The sequence below is a fragment of the Rhinoraja longicauda genome, chromosome 22 (genome assembly GCF_053455715.1).
Source record: "Rhinoraja longicauda isolate Sanriku21f chromosome 22, sRhiLon1.1, whole genome shotgun sequence".
In the NCBI taxonomy this organism is placed as follows: domain Eukaryota; kingdom Metazoa; phylum Chordata; class Chondrichthyes; order Rajiformes; family Arhynchobatidae; genus Rhinoraja; species Rhinoraja longicauda.
In genome coordinates, this window is record NC_135974.1 from 4,375,213 (window position 1) to 4,401,401 (window position 26,189).

At 45.8% G+C, this 26,189-nt stretch overlaps 1 protein-coding gene across 1 annotated transcript in view; it reads right to left on the reverse strand.

The window, feature by feature from the left end:
* Positions 1–25,528, reverse strand: part of LOC144604324 (cas scaffolding protein family member 4-like) — a 49,607-nt gene extending 24,079 nt beyond the window's left edge. The window contains 2 exon segments of the mRNA XM_078418559.1: positions 9,225–9,411; positions 25,521–25,528. Coding sequence (XP_078274685.1) covers positions 9,225–9,411; positions 25,521–25,528 — 195 coding nt within the window.
* Positions 25,529–26,189: the final 661 nt, after the last annotated feature.

Below are 26,189 nucleotides of genomic sequence, written 5' to 3' on the forward strand. Positions count from 1 at the left end.
GAAGAGGTTACCAGGGAAATTGATAAGGGCAAGGCTGTGGATGTTGTCTATATGGACTTCAGTAAGGCATTTGACAAGGTTCCACATGGAAGGTTGATTAAGAAGGTTAAATCGTTGGGTATTAATAGTGAGGTTGCAAGATGGATTCAACAATGGCTGAATGGGAGATACCAGAGGGTAACGGTTGACAATTGTATGTCAGGTTGGAGGCCAGTGTCTAGTGGAGTGCCCCAAGGATCTGTGTTGGGTCCACTGTTGTTTGTCATTTACATTAATGATCTGGATGATGGTGTGGCAAATTGGATTAGTAAATATGCAGATGATACTAAGATAGGTGGAGTAGTTGATAGTGAGGTAGATTTTCAAAGTCTACAGAGAGACTTGGGCCTTTTGGAAGGGTGGGCTGAAAGATGGCAGATGGAGTTTAATGCTGATAAGTGTGAGGTGCTGCATTTTGGTAGGACAAATCAAAATAGGACGTACAGGGTAAATGGTAGGGAATTGAGGAATGCAGTGGAACAGAGGGATCTGGGAATAACTGTGCATGGTTCCCTGAAGGTGGAATCTCATGTGGATAGGGTGGTGAAGAAGGCGTTTGGTATGCTTGCCTTTATAAATCAGAGCATCGAGTATAGAAGTTGGGATGTAATGTTAAAATTGTACAGGGCATTGGTGAGGCCGAATCTGGAGTATGGTGTGCAGTTCTGGTCGCCAAATTATAGGAAGGATGTCGACAAAATGGAGAGGGTACAGAGGAGATTTACTAGAATGTTGCCTGGGTTTCAGCACTTAGGCTACAGAGAGAGGTTGAACAGGTTGGGTCTTTATTCTTTGGAGCGTAGAAGGTTGAGGGGGGACTTGATAGAGGTTTTAAAATTTTGAGAGGGACGGACAGAGTTGACGTGGGTAGGCTTTTCTCTTTGAGAGTGGGGAAGATTCCAACAAGGGGACATAGCTTCAGAATTGAGGGACAAAGGTTTAGGGGTAAGATGAGGGGGAACTTCTTTACTCAGAGGGTCGTGGCTGTATGGAATGGGCTTCCGGTGGAAGTGGTGGAGGCTGGCTCGATTTTATTATTTAAGAGTAAATTGGATAGGTATATGGATAAGAGGGGATTAGAGGGTTATGGTCTGAGTGCAGGTAGATGAGACTAGGTCAGGGAGAATGGTCGGCGTGGACTGGTAGGGCCGGACAGGCCTGTTTCCATGCTGTAGTTGTTATATGTTATATGTTATATGTTATAAAAGTAAGATGTTGTTGACTGTTTCAGATCCTGCTTGGCTTGGAAATCTCAGTTTCCATCAAATATAGACACAAAATGCTGGAGTAACTCAGCGGGACAGGCAGCATCTCTGGAGAGTAGGAATGGGTGACGTTTCAGTTCGCAAACCTTCTTCAGACTCTTTCCATCTGTGGGCAAAGTTGCTTACTTCAGCCAACACAATGAGTCTCAGCGCACTGGGGAATGGAAAATAAAACGCCAGCTGGAAAACCCAGTCCCAACTCCATTCTCACCTTCTCAGAGGTGTGGACACTGCAGGAGGACATTCTAGAACTGGTCGAACTGTTGATGTTTGCCGAACACTTGCATACACGTACAAGTCAGGCCACTCGGTCCCTCAACTATTTACTAAGATCATTGTTCCTCCAATTGTAAACTCGTCCCTGCATTCCATCTACTCAAGGTGATTTAGGTTAGTTTAGAGATAGAGTTTAGAGGTTCGGCCCATCGAGTCCGCGCCGACCAGCGATCCCCGTAGACAAACACTATCCCACACACACTAGGGACAATTTACAATTATACCAAGCCAAATAACCTAAAAACCTGTACGTCTGGAGTGTGGGAGGAAAACAGAAATGTGGAGAAAACCCACGCAGGTCGCGGGGAGAACGTACAAACTCCGTGCAGACAGCGCCCGTAGTCAGGATCGAACCCGGGTCTCTGGCGCTGTAAGGCAGCAACTCTACCCCACTATTCTTTCATCCCCTTGCTTATCTGCCTCAGTCTTAAAAATAGTCGAAGACTCTGCTTCCGCTGTCCTTTGAGAAAGAGTTTTATGGACCCAACATCCTTGAAAGGAAAATACGAATGCCTGATCTCTGTCTTGAATGGGTGACTCCTTATTTTCAAACAGTGACCCTAGTTCTACATTCTCCCACAAGAAGAAACACCTTCTGCACTCCAAAACCCATCGATGATGTGTTTCTCATCGTCCCTCCCGCACTCCTGAACTCAAGCCTTGTCTTCTAACCTTTCTTCAGGCAAAAATATACCCATTACTTTTGTAAACGTTCTCTGAACTAATTCCTTTGTTTTAACATCCTTCCTTGAAAAAAGGAGACCAATACTTTACATATCTCTCAGATATGAATTAACCTATAACCTATATAACTGAACTTCCTATTTTTGTTTCAGTTTCCCTCACGAGGGGCGATATATTCTTTTAGCTTTCCAAAGTACTGGCTGCATCTGCATGGTAGAGTTTTACACATCATTCACCAAGACACCCAGTTCCTTCTGTACTCTGATCACTGCAGGGTCTTGTCATTTACAGAAGATGCTTCTTTTTATTTATCATAACAAAATTAATTAAAAAAAATTCCCATGTTATATTCCATTTGCCTCATCCTTAACCTAAAATATCCTTTATGTGCACTGCACAACATTAATTTAACCTAATGTATCACTTATGTGCTCTGCACAATTTGGTGGTATTCCCTGCCCTTCTGAGACATGGGCCACCTAAACCATGCACCTCAAAGTACTTATGAGATACCACCAACGCTGTCTTGCAAATCTTTTACAGGATAAACTGCTTGAAGACCATCAACTTTGTACAGAGCTTGAGGTCTGGATCTTCAAGCATGTTTTCCTTCAGGCAGTGTTGAACAAAGCTACTAGAGGAGCAAGATGGACCACTCTGTTGAAATCGCCAATACTGAAGTGCAGTAGGCAAAGGAGCGGAACGCCCGCCATTTTAGGAGGCAAAACCCGCCGTTCGCTACGCCTCTCGCAGTGTAATCAGTGTTGTGGGGGAACAGTGTGTGTCATGATACCATTAAAATGCAGAATATATCTCATCTATCAATTCATAGATTTTTGTTATTTTTCTTTTTAAAAGTTTCTGCAAGTTTCTGCCTATTAAAATGGCGCTATGACATACTACGGTTTTTAGGGACGAGTGGTCTATCTTACTCCTCTAATATCTTTGGTGTTGAGTAAGCTGCATTAACATCTTCCAATAATCTCGCTGGAACAGATGCTCCATCAAGGTTTAGTTTAGCTTAGTTTAGAGAGACAGCACGGAAACAGGCCCTTCGAGTCCGCACCGACCAGCGATCCCCGCACATTAACACTACCCCACACACACTAGGGACTGTTTACACTTATACCCAGCCAATTAGGCTACAAACCTGTATGTCTTTGGAGTGTGGGAGGAAACTGAAGATCTTGGAGAAAACCCACGCTGTCACGGGGAGAACGTACAAACTCCGTACAGACAGCACCTGTAGTCGGGATCGAACCCGGGTGTCTGACGTTGCATGCGCTGTAAGGCAGCAACTCTACCGCTGCGCCACCGTGCCACCGCATCACAGAAAACGTTCATGGTATAGGAAGTCATATATTGGCCTGAATAGAAAATGGTCTGGCTTTCAGGAAATGGAGTGTCGGCATAGATGGGTTGTTTTCTGGTTGTATCAAGTGGTGTGCCACAGGAATCAGTGCTGGGCTTTACGCTTACAATTTAGATAGAGAATTGGCTTCATGGAAGGAAGCAGAGGGTGATGGTGGAAGATTGTTTTTCAGACTGGAGGCCTGTGACTAGTGGTGTGCCTCAAGGATTTATAGACAATAGACAATAGGTGCAGGAGGAGGCCATTCGGCCCTTCGAGCCAGCACCGCCATTCAATGTGATCATGGCTGATCATTCTCAATCAGTACCCCGTTCCTGCCTTCTCCCCATACCCCCTCACTCCGCTATCCTTAAGAGCTCTATCCAGCTCTCTCTTGAATGCATTCAGAGAATTGGCCTCCACTGCCTTCTGAGGCAGAGAATTCCACAGATTCACAGCTCTCTGACTGAAAAAGTTTTTCCTCATCTCAGTTCTAAATGGCCAACCCCTTATTCTTAAACTGTGGCCCATTGTTCTGGACTCCCCTAACATTGGGAACATGCTTCCTGCCTCTAACGTGTCCAACCCCTTAATAATCTTATACGTTTCGATAAGATCCCCTCTCATCCTTCTATGCTAGGTCTATTGTTGTTTGTGTTTGATATAACTCAGATGAAGACTATGGCTCATTAATAAAATGAAAGCGTTCATATTCCCTGCATTGACCTTGTCAAGATACCTTATTGTTGACTATTATCCTCACAAAGTAACCCAGATCTTTGCACCATCTTTGCAGGAAGAGAATTAGCTCACTTTATTTCATTCTGCACTGTCGCAATAGTTAATTCTCCACTGCTTCCAGATTTTAGACTACACAGCTTAAAACACCATCTGTGTTAATAAAATTCTTGCATCTTTTGTTTGTTTAGCAAGGGAGTTAGAACACATCTGCAATAAATAAGCTGCAATTCCGGTTAAAGCAAGTCAGTCTCTTGAGGAGGAAGAAATGAGTGGTGGTTGTTTTCTGAATGTTTCCGCATTGAAATGTGTCTGCCATGTGTGGTGTCATATCTGAACACATCCCATCAGCTGGAGAGATATTTCAGATATCTCCCCAACCAATCAGATATTTCCCCATCCAACACTGAATGATGCTCATTTCAACTGATCAGCTAATGGGTGGAATATCCCAGGGAACAGTTATGAAGATCCCTGGTTCATGCACTTCATGAATGATTCGGGATTGCTGGTTGTTATGTTTGGTTGCTGTGGCAACTGTCTGGGAACTAGAATGCCGTGTATCCACATGAAGACGTTTCACTATGAGTTGCAGCGATCACCAACTTGGCAAAGGTCCAAGATGGTGATCCTTCTTTGCCCCATGTCCCAGCTGGCATGAGATCATCTGCAGATGCAATAAAAGACCTAATCCTGGTGTTGGAAACCTTGGTTTGCCTTGAGATGGCTATTTTCCGCCCTGACCAATTCCAGGACAACTAACTTTAAAACCCAGACAATCAAACAGTCATGGTCAGCACTCCCACTCCCAACCTTACTCTTATTTGATCTCAAAGCCTGCACAATGTTCTACTGTATTTATTCACAAAATGCTGGAGTAACTCAGCAGGTCAGGCAGCATCTCGGGAGAGAAGGAATGGGTGACTTTTCAGGTCGAGACCCTTCTTCACACTGAATGTTCTACTGTTCTGACTAGGGTTGCCAACTATCTAACACCCAAATAAGGGACAAAAGGTGACATCACCGCCCGCCCCCCCATGTGACCTCACCCAGCCAGCGGCCACGTGCTCCCGCTCCACCAATGGCGGCCTCCCGAGCCGGGAGGCAGGTTGCTACGCAACCTCTGTTAGGCGAACACACGTGGCCCCGCTCCCCGAACATACTCCATTAGCCTACACTGACCGGGCCTACAGCGCCTCCCGGGCCTAATACGAGACAAGGCCGGTCCCGTACGGGACAAACAAATTTAGCCCAAAATACGGGATGTCCCGGTCAATATGGGACAGTTGGCAACCATAGTCCTGACCTCCCGGCCCCCAACTACAATGCTAGACCCCAAACAATACTCCATTTGCCTCACTCTTCCTACAAACTTCCATTGACCCACCACTCATTTCCCAACCCTGCCCCTCTTCACAGCCTTTAAGGCTTTTCAATCCTCAGTCACAGCCCACAATCCAATCTGATTACTACTCTAGATATTGGAATACTGACCCATGCATATTACTTTCATCAACATTATAAGCAGGTTACAAATCCAAGACCCTATTGGAGTAGGGAATTTGAACTCTTACATTTCATTAACTAGCCATGGTTCATTCTAATGAGACAACTTCGGACAGGTTACTCAGTACCTTCTGCGGATTAATGTGAGTAAAAATGGATGCTTCAGAATTTACAGCCACAGCTGAATGAAAATGCTTGTTTTACACAGCCAATTATTGCAAAACAATCTCCTCTTGTAGTTAATGAGGTACTAGTGATATCTATGAGTATGATAGAGTATGATATGGCAACCTCCCAAAGTACAGCACGCCATACCCCTTCAAATTAAATTCCATCTGCCATTTCTCTGTAACTGGTCTAAATCTCGCTGTATCCTTTGACAGCCTTCCTCACTGTCAGCAAATCCACCGAAATGTTGTATTTGTATGCAAACTTACTAACCTACCCATTTTCATCCAAACTATTTAATTATTCACAAAATGCTGGAGTAACTCAGCAGGTCAGGCAGCATCTCAGGAGAGAAAGAATGGGTGACGTTTCGGGTCGAGACCTTTCTTCAGACTCTAGGTCGACCCGAAACGTCACCCATTCCTTCTCTCCAGAGATGCTGCCTGTCCCGCTGAGTTACTCCAGCATTTTGTGACTACCTTCGATTTAAACCTGCATCTGCAGTTCTTTCCTACACTAAAGAGGGTGGTATCGTATGTGGCGAAGACGATTATCAAATATTACAGCAGCATATTGATCAGTTGGGAAACAGTTAATTGAGGAATAGTTAATGGAGTTTAATGCAGATAAGCGTGATGTGTTTCATTTTTGGAAGCCAAATCTGGCGAGGACCTTCACGGTGAATGGCAGGGCCCTGATGAGAGTTGTAGAGCAGAGGGATCAAGGAGTAGAGGTACATAGTTCTTTGAAAGTGGCTTCACAGTTAGATAGGTTGGTCAAGAAGGCTTTTGGTACATTAGCCTTCATCAGTGAGGATGACAAGCAAATAATCTGGGATGGTATTGTAAGAAAATAACTGCAGGTGCTGGTACAAATCGAAGGTATTTATTCACAAAACGCTGGAGTAACTCAGCAGGTCAGGCAGCATCTCAGGAGAGAAGGAATGGGTGGCGTTTCGGGTCGACCCGAAACGTCACCCATTCCTTCTCTCCTGAGATGCTGCCTGACCTGCTGAGTTACTCCAGCATTTTGTGAATAAATACCTTCGATCTGGGATGGTATGTTACACTTGTACAAGACTCAGGTGAGGCTGCATTTCATTTGGAGTATTGTGTTTTAGTTGTGGACACCCTGTAAGAGGAACGGTGTTGTTAAGCTGGAAAGAGTGCAGAGTGAGTGCAGAGTTGCAAGTTTGTTGCCAGGACTTGAGGGCCTGAGCTATAGGAAAAGGTGTGGCAGTCTAGGACTTTATTCCTAGGAGCGCAGGAGGATGTGAGGTGATCTTATAGAGGTGTGTAAGACCGCGAGGGAAATAGATATGGTAAATTCACGGAGCCTTTTACCCACAGATGATCAAGCTCCAGGGGACGTAGGTTTAAGCTGAGAGGGGAAAGATTTCATGGGAACTTAAGGGGTAAAGTTAACACACAGAGGGTGGTGGATATATGGAATGAGCTGCCAGTGAAGATAGTTGAGGCAGGTACTCAACAGAATTAAACAGAATTTAAAAGGCATGTGGACAGGTACATGGATAGGAAAGGTTTAGAGGGATAAGGAACTATTGTGGGCTGTGGGACTAGTGTAGATGAGGCATCTTGATCGGCATAGGCAAGTTGGGCCAAAAGGCCTGTTTCTGTGATTTATGACTCTATGACAGATGTCACCACCGGCGACAGACCTCCAGTCAGAATAACACTCTCCCACCTCTACCCTCTGCCTTCCGTGGTCATAAGGTCATAAGTGATAGGAGCAGAATTAGGCCATTTGGCCCATCAAGCCTACTCTGCCATTCAATGATTGCTGATCTATCTCTCCCTCCCAACCCCATTCTCCCACCTTCTCCCCATAACCCGTGACACCCAGGTAAGCTAATTCACCATGGGTCACCATGGGTCACCATGGGTCACCATAGGTCACCATGGATCCCTTGCATCTTAATCTTCCGTATGAGCCGACCATGAGAGGCTTCATCAAATTTCAATGGTCAATGGTTTATTTATTGTCATGTGTACCAGGTACAGTGAAATACATGTTTTGCACGCAGGTCAGCAAAACTATCCCTGTACAATCACCATGGTCAGTACAGAGTATACAGAACAGCCCACCAAGTCCAGATGCAAGAGGCCCCATTTAGGCACCATTTAATAGTCCCTACTGCAGCTTACTAAAAATACCATACTAATACCTTACTACAAATACCTTTCTAAAATCCATGCAGACATCATCCACTGACCTATCCTCATCAGTCACATTAGTGTAGGAAAATAACTGCAGATGCTGATACAAATTGAAGGTGTCACAAAATGATGGAGTAACTCAGCAGGTCAGGCAGCATCTCAGGAGAGAAGGAATGGGTGATGTTTCGGGTTGAGACCCTTCTTCAGTCTGAAGAAGGGTCTCGACCTGAAACGTCACCCATTCCTTCTCTCCTGAGATGCTGCCTGACCTGTACAGGTCGATCTATCAAGGAATGGGTGACGTTTCGGGTCGAGACCCTTCAGTCTGAAGAAGGGTCTCGACCCGAAACGTCACCCATTCCTTCTCTCCTGAGATGCTGCCTGACCTGCTGAGTTACTCCATCATTTTGTGATACCCTCATCAGTCACATTTGTCACCTCATTAAGAAACTCAATTAAATTGGTTAGACATGCACTAATGTGGACAAAGCCATGCTGGCTGTCCCTAATTGTCCCATTCTCATCCAAATGCAAGTAAATCCCACCCCAAAGAATCCTTTCCAACAGCTTCCCCACCATTGACACGAGGCTCGCCTGCCTGTAATTTCCTGCATTATCTCTACTTCTCTTAAAGAAAGGAACAACTCTGGCTACTCTGCGGCCCTCCGCGACCTCGCCGGTGGCTAGAGACGACGCAGAGATCCTTATCAAGGCCCCTGCCCTGGGGATGTATCCATCTTCATGCTTTTCAAGAGACCCAGCACCTCCTGCTTCTGGACCCTAACCTGCCCAAGCATTGGACTGGTGATAGACACAAAGTGCTGGAGTAACTCGACGGGTCAGGCAGCATCTCTGGAGAAAAAGGATGGGTGGGGACCCTTCTCCAGACGCTCCTAGCCTATTGGTGTTCCCCACACTGATCTCACTGTCTTTCATGTGCTTCTCCATGGTGAACACAGATGCAATGTACCTCGCACTACATCCTCATAAATGCCACCATTTATCCTTGAAGGGTCTTACCTTCTCCCTAGTTACCGTCTTGTATTTAACATACATTTAAAACGCCATAGGATTTTCTTTTATGCGACCTGCCAATGACATTTCACGGCCCCCTTTGTTCCTGCTTGGCTTCTTTCCTGCTGGCTTTATACTCCTCAAAGGCAGCACTCCCGTTAATTGTCCGAAACCTTGCACATGCTTCCTTTTTCTTTTTGACCAACTTTAGAGTCTCACTGTCCTTCCAAGGTCGCCCTTACAATCCCTCCTCCTTGCTGGGACATGCCGGTCCTGAACGCTGATCAGCTGCTCTTTAAATGACTCCCATATGTCTCTTGTGAACTTGCTCAATAGCAGGCGCGTCCAATTTTCTCATCCTGCCTCCTGTCTAATAACATTGTAAACAGCATAACCCCAACTCCCCGAAGCTGCAGACTTATCCTTTATTTGTAACTATCTTAAATGTATGGAGTTCCCAAAACCGAAACACCAGTTGCCTGGCCAGGATCGTTTCCCAATACAAGGTCCAGTATGGCTCCTCTTTGAGTTAGACTATCCAGAGACTGTTTTTAAAAAAAACCTTGGACACACCTAACAAAATCTGCCCTGTCCAAGCCTTTTGGACAATGGAAATCCCAGTCGATATTGAGGAAGCTAAAGTCACCCTTATTGCTTTCACCCTTTCCGTAATCTGTCCACAAATCTGTTCCGCCATCTCCCACCGGCTACTGCTTTACCTCCCCCCTCAACTCCATCCAAGGACCCAAACAGTCTTTCCAGGTGAGACAGAGGTTCACCAGCACCTCCTCCAACCTCATATATTGTATCCGCTGCTCTAGATGTTAACCTCTTTACATCGGCGAAACCAAACGCAGGCTCGGCGATCGTTTCGCTCAACACCTTCGCTCAGTCCGCCTTAATCAACCTGATCTCCCGGTGGCTGAGCACTTCAACTCCCCCTCCCACTCCCACTCCCACTCCCAATCTGACCTTTCTGTCATGGGCCTCCTCCAGTGCCATAGTGAGGCCCACCGCAAATTGGAGGAACAGCACCTCATATTTCGCCTGGGCAGCTTGCAGCCCAGTGGTATGAACATTGACTTCTCCAACTTTAGATAGTTCCTCTGTCCCTCTCTTCCCCTCCCCCTTCCCAGATCTCCCTCTATCTTCCTGTCTCCACCTATATCCTTCCTTTGTCCCGCCCCCCTGACATCAGTCTGAAGAAGGGTCTCGACCCGAAAAGTCACCCATTCCTTCTCTCCTGAGATGCTGCCTGACCTGCTGAGTTACTCCAGCATTTTGTGAATATATACCTTCGATTTGTACCAGCATCTGCAGTTATTTTCTTACAGCCTCTAATGTTACAGTGATTGCACCTTTCTTATTTTTGAATGCTACCATAACACCCCAGTAGATGACCTCTCCACTATGTCCCTTATTAATAATGCAAATCCTCCACCTCTTTTACCTCCCTCTTGATCACATCTGTAAAGTCAAAACCCTGGGACGTTAAGCTGCCAATCGTGGCCCTCTCACAATCAAGTTGCTGTAATGGCCACAATATCATAGTTCCATGCTCTGATCCAGGGACTGAGTCCATCCACTCTACCCATGATACTTCTTGCATTGAAAATAACATACGTCACCCCATCAGTTTCACCATGTTCACTGAGCTCTTCCTGCGTGTCCTTCCTTTGAGATGTACTTTATCCATTCCCTCCACAGATGCTACCTAACCCCGCTGAGTTCCACCAGCACCTTGTTTTTGATTAAGATTCCAGCAAATACAGTCTCTTGTGTGTCCATTGGATGTGAATGTCTATGGTCTGCTGTGTAGATTTGCTGATGGCACGAAGGGCTAATGCTGATGGGTGGCGCAGAAGTAGAGTTGCTGCCTTACAGCGAATGCAGCGCCGGAGACTCAGGTTCGATCCTGACTACGGGCGCCGTCTGTACGGAGTTTGTACGTTCTCCCCGTGACCTGCGTGGGTTTTCTCCGAGATCTTCGGTTTCCTCCTACACTCCAAAGATGTACAGGTATGTAGGTTAATTGGCTGGGCGAATGTAAAAATTGTCCCTAGTGGGTGTAGGATAGTGTTAGTGTGCGGGGATCGCTGGGCGGCGCGGACCCGGTGGGCCGAAGGGCCTGTTTCTGCGCTGTATCTCTAAATCTAAAAATCTAAGATTAGTGAGTTGTGGATAGTGAGGATTGTTGTCTCGGATACAGTGGGAGATAGATCGTGTGGAAAGTTGGGCAGAGCAGTGGCAGATGGAATTTAAACTAGACAGGTGTGAGATGATGCATTTTGTGTCGTCTAATACTGGATGGACATTTACAGTAAACCGCAAGGTCACAGAAGTGTTCATGTACAGTGGGATCTACTGGTGCTAGTTCATAGAGGGATCTACTGGTGCTCGTTCATAGAGGGATCTACTGGTGCTAGTTCATAGTTCTCTGAAAACGGTGATCCAGGAGAATAGGATAATGAAGAAGGCATTTAGCTTGCTTGCATTCATACACAGGCCTATTGAGTATAAGAGTTGGGATATTGTGTTTTGGGCTGGGCTTTCATAGTTGCGCACCTATCCTGATGTTATAGCACAAGTACATTGTGTTTTTTTTGTAAGAAATTGCTGCTGTACAAGGCATTGGTTAGGCTACGCTTGGAAATTGTGTACAGCTATGTTCCTGACACTATAGGAAGGGCTTGAAAGTGTTAGAAAGAATAGGGAAGAGATTCACCGGGGGTTTACCTAGAATCTAGGGTTTTAGCTACGAGAGATTGAAGAGGCTGGGATTGTTGTCACTCTAACGCAGGAGACTGAGGGGTGACATTATAGACATTTATAAAATCATGGGGGGCATAGACGGTGAAGATAGTCAGTCTCGTTTAAAGAGCAGAGGAGTCCAAAACTAGAGGACGTACGTTTCAGGTGAGGGGTATTATTTAAAGGCGATCTGAGGAGAAGGTTTTTCCACGCAGAGGGCGGTAGGTATGTGGAATGAGCACAATGAGTTGGAAGAGGCAGGTACAATCCTTGCATTGCATTCAAAAAAACATTTGTACAGGTACATGGATAAGAAATCGATAAGATGCAGGAGAAATGTCTTCATTTTGAGGTGTAAAGTTTTGGAATTGTGTACTTTTCAACACATAGGTCGATAGATTTTTGGAAACTAAGTGAGTCAGGATATGGTCTGTGGTAGAAGACCTGTCAAAGACTTATAGATCTCCATTGAGCTGTGGACACTGATTCATTAAGAACATTTCAGACTGGGACTGAAAACACATTTGGACTATTTCTGAACTCTTCCAGGAACCTGAGGGATAACTTTTTCACATAGAGGGTGTATGGAACAAGCTGCCAGAGGAGGCAGTTGAGGCAGGGACTATCCCAACGTTTAAGAAACAGTTAGTTAGGTACATGGATAGGACAGGTTTTGGAGGGATATGGACCAAACGCAGGCAGGTGGGACCAGTGCAGCTGGGACATGTTGGCCGGTGTGGGCCAGTTGGGCCGAAGGGCCTGTTTCCATGCCGTATCACTCTATGACTCTAGGACTCAATTCTGGAAGTGGGGCAAGTTAATCGTTGCAGAATAAGTTTGATGCTTTTCCTTCAATATATGTTCCTGAAAGGGTTAACCACTGACGCCCACTCTCAGAGCCAACTGTTCTCAGTAACTGAAGCATATGCCTCTCACTCAATACTCTCACTGGGCAATGAGGAATGGACAAAAATGTCCCACAGCTGTACTCAAAATATATAACAGATATACCATACACAGCTCGCACGCTTGGATCCCCGTTAACTGGGGAAGTCCATTTTATTTGCATTAAAGCAAGGTTTAGGTTGAGGTATTATCTATAAAAAGGAAGGTGGGTTGTTTTCTCAGGAATGTCAGAGGCTGAGTGGAGACCTCATAGAAATATATAAACAGTACGAGTGGCTTAGACAAGGCAGACAGAACCTCTCTCCTGCGGTGGAAAATATCAAAGATTGGAGGGCATAGCTTTAAAGTGCGAGGAGCTACTTTAAATTTAGAGGAGATTAGCGGGGCAATTCATTTACACAGAGAGTGGTGGGTACCTGGAACGCACTGTCAAAGTAGTGGTGGAGGCAGGTAAGGTAGTGGCATTTAAATCCTTTTGGATCGACACATGGATAAACAGGAATGGGGAGGGGGAGGAGATTTGGATTACGTGGAGGCAGAGGAGATTAGTTTAACGATATTGTGTTCGGCATGGACATTGGGTGCTGAAGGGCCTGTACCTGGGCTATACTGTTCTATGTTCTACGTGTAGTTAGCGCCCATTTGATCACTACAACCTTGCTGGATTAGCTAAAGGTAGGTTCTCAGCAGCGAGCTCTTTCCCCCACTGTGCACTCCTGCTCACCACCGGCCTTGGTATATCAGGAATCAATGTCACCACTAACAGCATGGCACTAATTCCTTTAACGGCGATTTGAACTATTCAAATGTTCTTTAATCAACACACCGTACCTCAGCAGCCCCAGGCACTACACGAGAGCTTTACCAAAGACCTGCCACAAGTGGAAATCTGAACAGATACGACTTACAGTTTGACTAAAGAGGTCGAATTTTAAGGCGCATCGTAAAAGGGGAAAGAGAGATTCCGAAAGGTATTACCATCAATTAAAAAAATTAAAGTTCTCACGTGATGCTGGTGGAAAACTCGGTTTCAGGAATCAAATGTCTCCAGAATTAGAGTCCAAAGTCATCTCAATGGTTGTGGGAGCAGAGAAGGTTGTAGAGGTCAGGGCAAGCTCATGGTGAGCTTTGAAGAGAAGTTGAAGGATTTATTCTTTGCAAATAAAATAATTACGAACACAGGAGGAAGAGTTCAGCCTCTCTGTCCACCTTTCAGTCTGACCGAAGTGATGGCTGGTCATTTGTCAGTCTCCTTTGCTGGCGTTGTTACCGGTGCTGTGCTGAGTGTAGTCCCGAGCCCAGGCAAGGACATTCAAACCCATTGCTGACAGTCTTGGAATCAAAGAGGAGCACAGAGAGGGCAAGACGCAGGGGTGCACATAGCCTTGCGATGATTTGCAAACAGTTACGGTTTTCCTGAATTGACAGCTATTGTCACTTAACGGGTACTATGTGAGGGGACCCTTCCAAAGTTTAAACCCAGGGTGTTGGGGGTGCCCTGGTAGGCCAATTGTTAGCTAGGGAGGTGTGATCTCAAGAAGGGTACAATGTGGTGATACCAGATTGATTCCTGGGATGGCAGGACTTTCATATGAAGAAAGACTGGATAGACTCGGCTTGTACTCGCTGGAATTTAGAAGATTGAGGGGGGATCTTATAGAAACGTACAAAATTCTTAAGGGGTTGGACAGGCTAGATGCAGGAAGATTGTTCCCGATGTTGGGGAAGTCCAGAACAAGGGGTCACAGTTTAAGGATAAGGGGGAAGCCTTTTAGGACCGAGATGAGAACTTTTCTTTCACACAGAGAGTGGTGAATCTGTGGAATTCTCTGCCACAGAAGGTAGTTGAGGCCAGTTCATTGGCTATATTTAAGAGGGAGTTAGATGTGGCCCTTGTGGCTAAAGGGATCAGGGGGTATGGAGAGAAGGCAGGTACGGGATACTGATTTGGATGATCAGCCATGATCATATTGAATGGCGGTGCAGGCTCGAAGGGCCGAATGGCCTACTCCTGCACCTATTTTCTATGTTTCTATGTGAACTGTGGAACTGGTTAGATGACTAAGGGGGGAGGAAGGGGTCAACCAGGGCACCACCTTGCCTGAGGTCATTTGTAGCTGGACCTGATTTGTCCTGGTCTTTTCTTGCCACCAGATCTTCCCCCTACCCCCCACCCCCAACGTTCAGTCTGAGGAAGAATCCTGACCCGAAATGTCGCCTATCTTTTTCACCGGAGACGCTGCCTGAGCTGCTGAGTTACTCCAGCACTCTCTGTCTCTCCTTGGTATGAATCAACATCTGCAGTTCTTTGTTCCTCCCATGGGATTGATGGAATTGCTCTGATAGCCAGACACAATGGGCCGAATGGCCTCCCTCTATGTCAGAAGGAAACATGAGCCAACATTGCCTGTCCCAGTCTTGCAAAAAGACCCTTCTAGCCATAGGCATAAAAATGTCTTAATAATGCTGGGACATTGCGGATGTCTGGGGATCGCAGGTCAGCACAGACTCGATGGGCCGAAGGGCCTGTTTCCATGCTGTATCTCTAGACTAAACTAAACTAAATATCAAGTGTAATATATTAAAATATCTTACAATCAAGGAGTCATACATAGAAACATAGAAAATAGGTGCAGGAGGAGGCCATTTGGCCCTTCGAGCCAGCACCGCCATTCATTGTGATCATGGCTGATCATCCACAGTCTGTAACCAGTGCCCAACTTCTCCCCATATCCCTTGATTCCACATGAGCAAATGAATATTATGGTGCAGGAATATAACACTGGACAACATGTGTTTCGTCACAGTAAATGGTGTCCTATATCGGAATAGCAGTGCAGGGTGTAGTATTTCAGAGTACAATAATGCAAAAATGGTAAATAAAAATGTTTTGCATTCCCCTGACAGGAAAAATATGGCTTTTAAAAATATCTTACAGTGCATGATGCAGCATTTTGGAAAATGCTAAGTTGCAGGATGTGCCTTATCGAACAGTCTCAGTTTTGTTACATTGCTGGTACTTGTGGCGAAGTGTTGGAAGTGTTTACTCTGGGAACCATGATGTGGGAAGAGAGGTTTTTAATTAGCAGGGTGACCCTGGTGCACAGGGCATTTCCCACCCGATGCAGGGGTATGTGAAGTATTCGCCTCCACACTTGCTGTCCAACAACAGCCGGCTTGAAGCTTATGAAAAGTAAGCAGTGTACCAGCCAGCTGATGCATGAGACCCGAGGTGCTCGGAGCTGGTGTCATGTGCAGCTCCGGCATCCACAGGCCTGTGTGACAACTGGTGCTCCACACTGTTTGTGTCACCTCTCCTTGGCCGGAGAACACCAGCTGCGACCGACAGACTTATCAGCCGGCATGCACGCCCACCCCGTCTATTTTTGTACCATTTCAAATTATTTCACGAGCTTATCAATTTGATGTTTGAAGGGAAAGCCTGCTTTTGATCTGGAAGCAGCTGGTTTCCTCCCCCCCCCTCATCGTGTCTGACAAATGGTGTAGCTGTCCGTTCTTTCAAAGTGAAGAAATAGTTCGCAGTGATTCTTTGCACCTAATTTCTTTTTGTTTAGATCACTCATGTGTCAAGTCTTTGACATCAGTCTGAAGAAACGTCACCCATTCCTTCTCTCCTGAGATACTGCCTGACCTGCTGAGTTACTCCAGCACTTTGTGAATAAATACCTTCGATTTGTACCAGCATTTCCAGTTATTTTCTTACACCATGTGTCAAGTCAAGTTTATTGTCATGCGCACACAGTTACACTGAAAACCTTGCATGCAATGGCATCATAGGCACGTGAACTCAGACAGCACACACACAAACAGTCTACATAAATAACACAACCTACAACACAGCCTGAGTAGAATGCCTGCATGCTGTTCAAGTGTAGAAGGAATAGAGTCTTGTAGAATTTTCCTTTTAACCATGGTCCTCATTGAAACATACTTCAATAGGTTCACTGTCCTATGATCACCAACAGTACCCTAGATTGCCTGCCCTGGAGGAAAACTACAATGACAGAACAAACCCCCAACACGATCAATCACACCTTGAATCACAGATAAACCTGACGTTTTTCCCCCTATGTCTCTCCCTCATGCTCTCTCCCCTCCCTCTCTCTCCCTCTCTCTTGCTTTCTCTGTCTCTCACCCTCTCTCGCTCTCTCACACTCTCTATCATGCTCCCTCTCATACTCTCTCTCTCACACACACATTCTCTCTCCGTGAGGAAAGGAAAACATTCTCATTTCAAGGCTATTACTTAGAGTGGAAAAGAGAATGATCCTGACATAATGGCTATCTTCGTATTCCCAATATCAGGAATGTTACATTTCCATCGCAAAGTTCAGACAAGCCCCACCATGGGCTGGGTTGGTGAAAGAACCAGGTGGGTAGAGAGAACTTCATGATGTTTTTGTGCCATCTCCCCTCCTCTGTTGAAGACCTCCACAGCCAGGGAGACTCGAGGGCCCTATCCTGGTGGGTTTTGGCATTGAACACTCCCCAACTGTTCTACTGTGGCGGTGTCACATCTTCAGCCAACATCTGGAGTTCTATGCACATTTACCCATGAAGCAGCACCTATTCTTGAAGATTAGGAGCTCACCAACATTATCATATCATATCATATATATACAGCCGGAAACAGGCCTTTTCGGCCCTCCAAGTCCGTGCCGCCCAGCGATCCCCGCACATTAACACTATCCTACACCCACTAGGGACAATTTTTACATTTACCCAGCCAATTAACCTACATACCTGTACGTCTTTGGAGTGTGGGAGGAAACCGAAGATCTCGGAGAAAACCCACGCAGGTCACGGGGAGAACGTACAAACTCCTTACAGTGCAGCACCCGTAGTCAGGATCGAACCTGAGTCTCCGGCGCTGCATTTAGAAGGATGAGGGGGGATCTTATTGAAACATATAAGATAATTAGGGGATTGGACACATTAGAGGCAGGAAACATGTTCCCAATGTTGGGGGAGTCCAGAACAAGGAGCCACAGTTTAAGAATAAGGGGTAGGCCATTTAGAACGGAGATGAGGAAGAACTTTTTCAGTCAGAGAGTGGTGAAGGTGTGGAATTCTCTGCCTCAGAAGGCAGTGGAGGCCAGTTCGTTGGATGCTTTCAAGAGAGAGCTGGATAGAGCTCTTAAGGATAGCGGAGTGAGGGGGTATGGGGAGAAGGCAGGAACGGGGTACTGATTGAGAGTGATCAGCCATGATCGCATTGAATGGCGGTGCTGGCTCGAAGGGCTGAATGGCCTACTCCTGCACCTATTGTCTATTGTCTATTGCTTTCGCTGTAAAGCAGCAACTCTACCGCAGCAACTCTACCGCAGCAACTCTACCCTGGGAAGCTGGAGAGTAACACTGAAAAGGATGTGGCAATGTGGTTGTGACACTGCAATGACTCAGCAAGGTCTTTGCTACTAATGTTTGGTCTCGTTCCCATTATAGAAACATAGAAAATAGGTACAGGAGTAGGCCATTCGACCCTTCGAGCCAGCACCGCCATTTAATATGATCGTGGCCGATCATCCAAACTCGGTACCCCGTCCCAGCTTTCGCCCCATGTCCCTTCTGGCCCAGATGGCCACTGTAGTGTGATGTTGAGACACATAGATCAGCCCTAGAATTCATCCCTCTCCCGCACGGAGTTAGCTGTTCACTGCTAGGAGAATGCTCACAGGTCAAACTGTCTGCAGAGCTGAGGAGAGGAAGTTAACGAATGAACCTTTTTTTTGTTGCTTCCTCTCAGTAACCCAACAGGAAGCGCAGCTTTGCAGATGTTGGCAGAGGATGTGACACGGCCATGGCAGAACAGTTGCAGAGGGTTGGCTGGACAGTTCAAACTGAAGACACATTCATGGAGTATTTCCAGGATAGCTCTGCAGATTCATATTGTGAATTTTGGGGAAAAGGTCACTCTCGATCTTGTCTTGTGCCTTGAGAAAGGATTAGTTGGTAGTCTTGTTCACCAGGAAAGGGCTTCAATTGCCAAAGAATGAACTGGGAGTTCTTTAGAGTGGACTGGGAACATACGCTAAGCAAAAGTTAGATCAGCAGGAGCCACTATTTCATATCATGTAAATGTACACTGTAAATGGCTCGATTGTTATAATGTACTAGACCAAGTGGACCCGTTGGGCCCAAACCTCTCCTGCATTGGTGCAGCACCCTCTCTCCCCCCTGCCCCCTCTCTCCCCCCACCCTCCCTCCATCCCCTCCCTCCCTCCCTCCCTAGGAGATAGATTTAAACTTTAAAATGTGAATAACTTTTAAAATATAACACCGATTTCAATGAAACTTCTTCCATTAGCACCAAAGGGACGACGGTGAGTAAGGTGGGCCTAAAATTGTGGCGCTATCGTGTACCGTTTAGTTCAGGAACAAACAAACGAGAGTTTTAGTATATAGATTGTCTTTCTTCTGACTGGATAGCTTTTCATTGTACCTCGATACAGGTGACAATAAATAAACTAAATTAAACTAAACTAATAATGCTTGGCAGAGATGTGTCCCACACAGGAGGAGAGAGCTAAAAGAAAGATGAATCATCAGTGGTTGAATAAGGAGGGTCAGAAACATATTGCTGGAGCTTCCAAAGTAGCAAAGACTGTGGTAAACCCAGAGGGCAGTGAATTTTTCAGGAACCAGTGGCAAAAAAAAGCCAATAAAGTGACAAAAAATAGAATATGAGAGTTAAATGGCAAATGATATTCAAAAGCAGGGTCACCAAATATAAAATGGAAGAAGACTGCTCAGGTAAGTGTGAGATTCCTGGAGAGTGAGGCAGGGGAATTGTTACTGAGAGATAACTGACTGATAATTTAAACTGAAGATAGACACAAAATGCTGGAGTAACTCAGGGGAAAAGAAATAGGTGACGTTTCGGGTTGGAACCCTTCTTCAGACGGCAAAAAAAATCTGCAATTTAAACCAATACTTTCCAGCAGTCTTCATAGAGAAGGACACTGCCAATACTCCAAAGGGTCACATTTCAAAAGGAAAGAGGGGTCTAGTATCAACCCCTATCAAGAGTGACGAAATATTGGAAAATCTAACAGGACTAAAGGCAGGTGAGTCACCAAGATCTAATCAGCGGTATCACAAAATGCTGGAGTAACTCAGCAGGTCAGGCAGCATCTAGGAGAGAGGGAATGGGTGACGTTTTGGGTCGAGACCCTTCAGACAGATGTCAGGGGGGCGGGACAAATAAAGGATATAGGTGGAGACAGGAAGACAGTGGGAGAACTGGTAAGGAGGAGGGGAAGAGAGGGACAGAGAAACTATCTAAAGTTGGAGAAGTCAATGTTCATACCGCTGGGCTGTAAGCTGCCCAAGCGAAATATGAGGTGCTGTTCCTCCAATTTCCGGTGGGCCTCACTATGGCACTGGAGGAGGCCCATGACAGAAAGGTCAGACTGGGAGTGGGAGGGGGAGTTGAAGTGCTCAGCCACCGGGAGATCAGGTTGGTTAAGGCGGACTGAGTGAAGGTGTTGAGCGAAACGATCGCCGAGCCTGCGTTTGGACTCCAAGCAAAGGGCCGCACGGTGGCGCAGTGGTAGAGCTACTGCCTCACAGCTCCAGAGACCCGGGTTCAATCCCGACTATGAGTGCTGTCTGTACCGAGTTTGTACGTTCTCCCCGTGACCGTGTGGGTTTTCTCCGGTACCTTCGGTTTCCTCCCGCACTCCAAAGACGTACAGGTTTGTAGGTAAATTGGCTTGGTATAAATATAAAATTGTCCCTAGTGTGTACGATAATGTCAGTGTGCAGGGATCGCTTGTCGGTGCGGACTCGGCAGGCCAAAGGGCCTGTTTCCGCGCTGTATCGCTAAAACTAAAGCTAAAAGGATGAGGGGAGATCTTATCGAAACGTATAAGATTATTAAGGGGTTGGACACGTTAGAGGCAGGAAACATGTTCCCAATGTTGGGGGAGTCCAGAACAAGGGGCCACAGTTTAAGAATAAGGGGTAGGCCATTTAGAACTGAGATGAGGAAAAACTTTTTCAGTCAGAGAGTTGTGAATCTGTGGAATTCTCTGCCTCAGAAGGCAGTGGAGGCCAATTCTCTGAATGCATTCAAGAGAGAGCTGGATAGAGCTCTTAAGGATAGCGGAGTCAGGGGGTATGGGGAGAAGGCAGGAACGGGGTACTGATTGAGAATGATCAGCCATGATCACATTGAATGGCGGTGCTGGCTCGAAGGGCCGAATGGCCTCCTCCTGCACCTATTGTCTATTGTCTAAAGTATTTAAAAGCGATGAATTTGAATCCAAAATTAGGGTGAGGACTCTAAGCAAAGTATGAGTGGACGATCGGAGAAACCAAGCTTGATGTTGAACAGGCAATGGCCAACATTCACAGAAATAATGGATAATTTGTTGGAAAAGTATATTCCTTTAAGGCACAGAGACGAAGGTTTCCCTTTGTGACCGAGGTAAGGAATTGAAAATAGTGTTAAATCCAAGAAAAGGTTATCAGGATAGCGGTAGGTGTGATGATTGGGGCATTGGAGACCTCAGCAAAGGAGGGTCAAGTAATAGATAGAGAGGCAAAACTGACATCGCAGAGGTGCGGCGGTAGAGTTGCTGCCTTGGAGCACCAGAGACCCGGCTTTGATCCTGACTCCGGGCGCTGGCTGTATGGAGTTTGTACGTTCTCCTTGCGACCACATGGGTTTTCCCCGGGTGCTCCAGTTTCCTCCCGAACTCCAAAGACGTACAAGTTAAGAGGATAATTGGCTTTGGTAAGTTGTAAAATTGTCCCTAGTGTGTGTAGGTTAGAGTACGGGGTGAACGCTGGTCGGCGTGGACTCGGTGGGATGAAGGGCCTGTTTCCGTGCTGTATCTCCAAAGTCTAAAGAATGTGTGAATAGACAGGCGAGCCTTTGTCACTTCACCCATCTGCCAATCAATTCCCTTCCCCCCCCCCCCCCCCCCCCCCCCCCCCCCCCCCCCCACCTGTATCCACCTATCACTTGCTATGCTGTATCCATGCATCACCTGCAAGATAGACACAAAAAGCTGGAGTAACTCAGCGGGCCAGGCAGCATCTCCAGAGAGAAGGAACGGGTGGCGTTTCAGGTCGAGACCCTATGCAAGGCTTTGTCCCACTCTCATCTCTCCTTTCCAGGTTTCTCCCCCCACTACAATGTCTGAAGAAGGGTCCCAACCAAAAACATTGCCGAACAATTCCCGCCTCAGGTGCTGATTGACCTGCTGCGTTTCTCTAGCACTTTCTCTTTGCTCAAGAAACCTAAGAACAGATTGCATGAGCATGGATGGATATGCAAACAGAAGCAGCCTGGCAAGTGTAAATATGTGCGCCTTGTGATTTGAGAAGGTGGAATTTACAACAGGGAATGCCAGCAGAATTAAACAAATATTTTGTATCTATCATCCTGAAACAAAGCAAAAAAACCTGCCTGGAACACCATACAACCAAAGGTCAAATGTGAATGAGGAACTTCTGAAATCAGTACTAGTTTTTTTAAAAATTAACTAAACGTTGGTGAGACTGAAAGTCAATAAATTCTAAGGTCCATATGATCTTCATCCCAGAGTTTTGAAAGAGGAGCTTATCATGAAAACAACATTGACAGATTTTGTAATGACTCCTGTAAATTGAACATGTATCTATCTGTACACTGTCGATGGCACGATCGTAATCGAGTATCGTCTTTCCGCTGACTGGTTATCACGCAACAAAAGCTTTTCACTGTACCTCGGTACACGTGACAATAAACTAAACTAAACTAAACTAAACTAAACTAAACTAAACTAAACTAAAATGCTGGAAGTCCTCAGTATGTCAGGCCGCATCTGTGGTAAGAGAAACAGAGTTAATGTTTCAGGAGTAGGCTCTTCATCACAACTCATGATATGGATCTTTGGGAGACCACACCTGGAGCCTGGTATACATTTTGATCCCTTACCTAAAAAAAAGATGTACTTGCTATATATTGAGTCCACTAGACTGAGTCGAGGGGTGGCTGGTTTTGTGATTGAGGAAACAGGGTCTGTTTGATCACATTGATTGGCGGTGCTGGCTCGAAGGGCCGAATGGCCTACTCCTGCACCTATTGTCTATTGTCTATTTTCATTATCTGTAGATTTTTGTTTCTCAAACACTTTGCTGTTGGGCAAGTCATATCAAGGCCAGACTGGAAAATAGCAAAATATTTCCTTCCCTGAAACCTATTAGTGATGCAACTGGGTTTCTTGGTAATGTTCATATTATGATCACCTTTTAACTTTTAGATTTTAAAGGAACTGATCCTTTAAATTTGCAATCATGAGAAAGGACTGGCCATTTCCTCATTATTGGGTCCTTGGTTCTGTAAAGCACCAACATCCACCTGCAGCTGATAGTCTAAACTAACTTCCCATAACAACACACCAAATTTCCAATGTTGTGCTGGAATCCCCCCAAATTGATAATTAATGTTCCGAACCTTGTTGCGAGAAATCTAATAGAACAATCATGAGGACATTGAACTTAATCGAATTCCATATTATAAGGTCACTAGACCAAGTGGACCCAATGGGCCCAAACCTCTCCTGCATTGGTTCGGCACCCTCTCCTCCCCCATTCCTCCCCCATTCCTCCCCCATTCCTCCCCCATTCCTCCCCCATTCCTCCCTCCCTCCCTCCCTCCCTCCCTCCCTCCTTCCCTCCCTCCCTCCCTCCCTCTCTCACGCCACCTCCACCCTTCCCCTCCCCTTCTCCCTTCACCTCTTCCCCATTCCATCCCCCTCAACACCACTTATCCCCCTCTCTCACCCCCCTTCCCTCCACCCACCCCTGCCCTCCCTCCCTTGACCCCCTCCCTCCACCCCCTCCCCTCCCCACCCCCTTCTCCTCCCCACCCCCTTCTCCTTCCCCTCCACTCTATCGCCCTCTCCCCCTCCCTCCCTCCCTCCCTTCCTCCCCCCCTCCCTCCCCCCCTCCTCCCTCCCTTCCTAGGAGATAGATTTAAACTTTAAAATGTGAATAACTTTAAAAATATAACACTGATTTCAATGAACTTCTTCCATTAGCACCGAAGGGACGACGGTGAGTAAGATGGCCCTAACATTGTTGCACTATCGTGTACCATTTTAGCTGTAGTTCAGGAACAAACTAATAAACAAACGAGAGTTTTAATATATAGATAAGTGATCGGTGCATTTGGCCCATCAAGTCTACTCCACCGTTCAATCATGGCTGATCTATCTCTCCCTCCTAACCCCATTCCCCTGCCTTCTCCCCATAATCCCTGACACCCATAATAATCAAGAATCTATCTATCTCTGCCTTAAATATATCCATTGACTTGGCCTCCACAGCCTTCTGTGGCAAAGAATTCCACAGATTCACCACCCTCTGTCTAAAGAAATTCCTCCTCATCTCCTTCCTAAAGGAACGTCTTTTAACTCTGAGACCATGACCTCTAGTCCTAGACTCTCCCACTAGTGAAAACATCCTCTCCACATCCACTCTATCCGATCCTTTCACTATTCGGTAAGTTTCAATGCGGCCCCCCGTCATCCTTCTAAACTCCAGCGAGTACAGGCCCAGTGCCGTCAAACCATTATCTTCTACCTCCTAAATACTTGTCCATTCATTCCACTTGTCTGTGTCTCTGGAAGCTCTTTTGCATCCTTCTCCCCACTCTCAATTTCAACTAGAATTGTATAATCAACGAACTTGGAAATGTGACGTTCAAACTATTTGTGAATAGTCGGCGCCCACGTTCTGATCGTTGTGGTACCCTTACTGCATCTGCATGTCAGCTTTCAGTGACTTTGACTCATTTATTCCCTGACTACTTTGCATCTAATACCCACTTCTCAATCCATGTCAGAACTTTACATGTCCTTAATTTATCGACCTTGTGTGGCACTGTGTTGAAAGCCTTCGGATAACCAAAATACATCACATCCCTCAGTTCCCCTTATTTACATCGTTAAAGCCAATTAGTCAAATATAATCTTTCCCTTCATGAATAGCTTGTTGACTCTTCTAAGTCCTGTTTTTTTTTACAAACTGTTCTTTTCACCCATTCACCGTCACCCATTCCTTCTCTCCCGAGATGCTGCCTGACCTGCTGAGTTACTCCAGCATTTTGTGAATAAATGTTCTTTTCTTCAATTCTTCTGTATAGATTCCAGTGTTTTTCCTACTAGAGAGATTGGGCTAGTGGACAGATACTTCATGCTTTCTCTCTTACCCTCTTCAATAGAGGGTCACATTTGCCCACCCAATCCACAAGAACAACTTCAGTTGATAATGGCTTGCACCATGGGCTCAGACAAGTCAGATTCAGGGACTTTCCGATGAGTAGATAAATTGGCCGACAAAGCCTCAGTGTTACAACTCTAACAAGATGGCACTGCCTGAGATAATGACCCAACTGCTCTCTGCTCGATGCCAGTAACCTCACTCTATCAGTCCCTGCTGCTGTTTTGACCAGTGTAAGCACATGTCCACTCACATGTCAACTGCAAGCACATGTCCACTCAAACTTCTTCCTTCTTGCTTCCCGGTGGTAAGTGTAAAAGAGGCCACACACTATTTTTATCCTCACCGTTCACCCACCACAAACCTGTATCACCTGTGCTAATCAGCCTAGCAATAAACCTATCCCACTTCGTCATGCTTCATGGGAACAAGATGTACTGCAGGAAGCGAACAGGAAATAGTAAGAATTGCCTCAACTCAACCAGAATTAGGAAGTTTCGTGCCAGAGAATTTCTACACCTTTCAAACCACTTTTTACTGAAATATATTTGTTGGTTTACACAATGCCCCGCATATCTGAAAGTTCTTGGGTTGATGTTACGTCTAACCCAAGTTGGCTAATTAAAGCTATTTAGTTTTGTATTAGTAAATCGTTAATAAGCCACTTAAAGAAGGAATTGAGCTATTTATAAATTGTTGCTCATCTTAATTCGGAAATTGTGATAGATTCCCGCAGGTGGATATTATTTTTGGGAGCAGCCTTTAATCTATAGATTGGTAGTCTGCCATCTTCTGCCCTAGTTTGGATGGTGAAGGTGCCTCCATTGTGGTGCTGGGTAGGAGCTTCCAGTGTTTGACATACATTCAGTCTGTGGTTTTCTCTGGGTGCTCCAGTTTGCTCCCACACTCCAAAGAAATACAGGTTTGTAGGTTAATTGGCTTGGTAAGATTGTAAATTGGCTTTGTGTGTGTAGGATAGTGCTAGTGTGTGGGGATCGCAGGGCCCGAATGGCCTGTTTCCATGCTGTAACATGAACCTGCTAAGGTCCTCATGTCCAACAAACCCACTATTTTTGC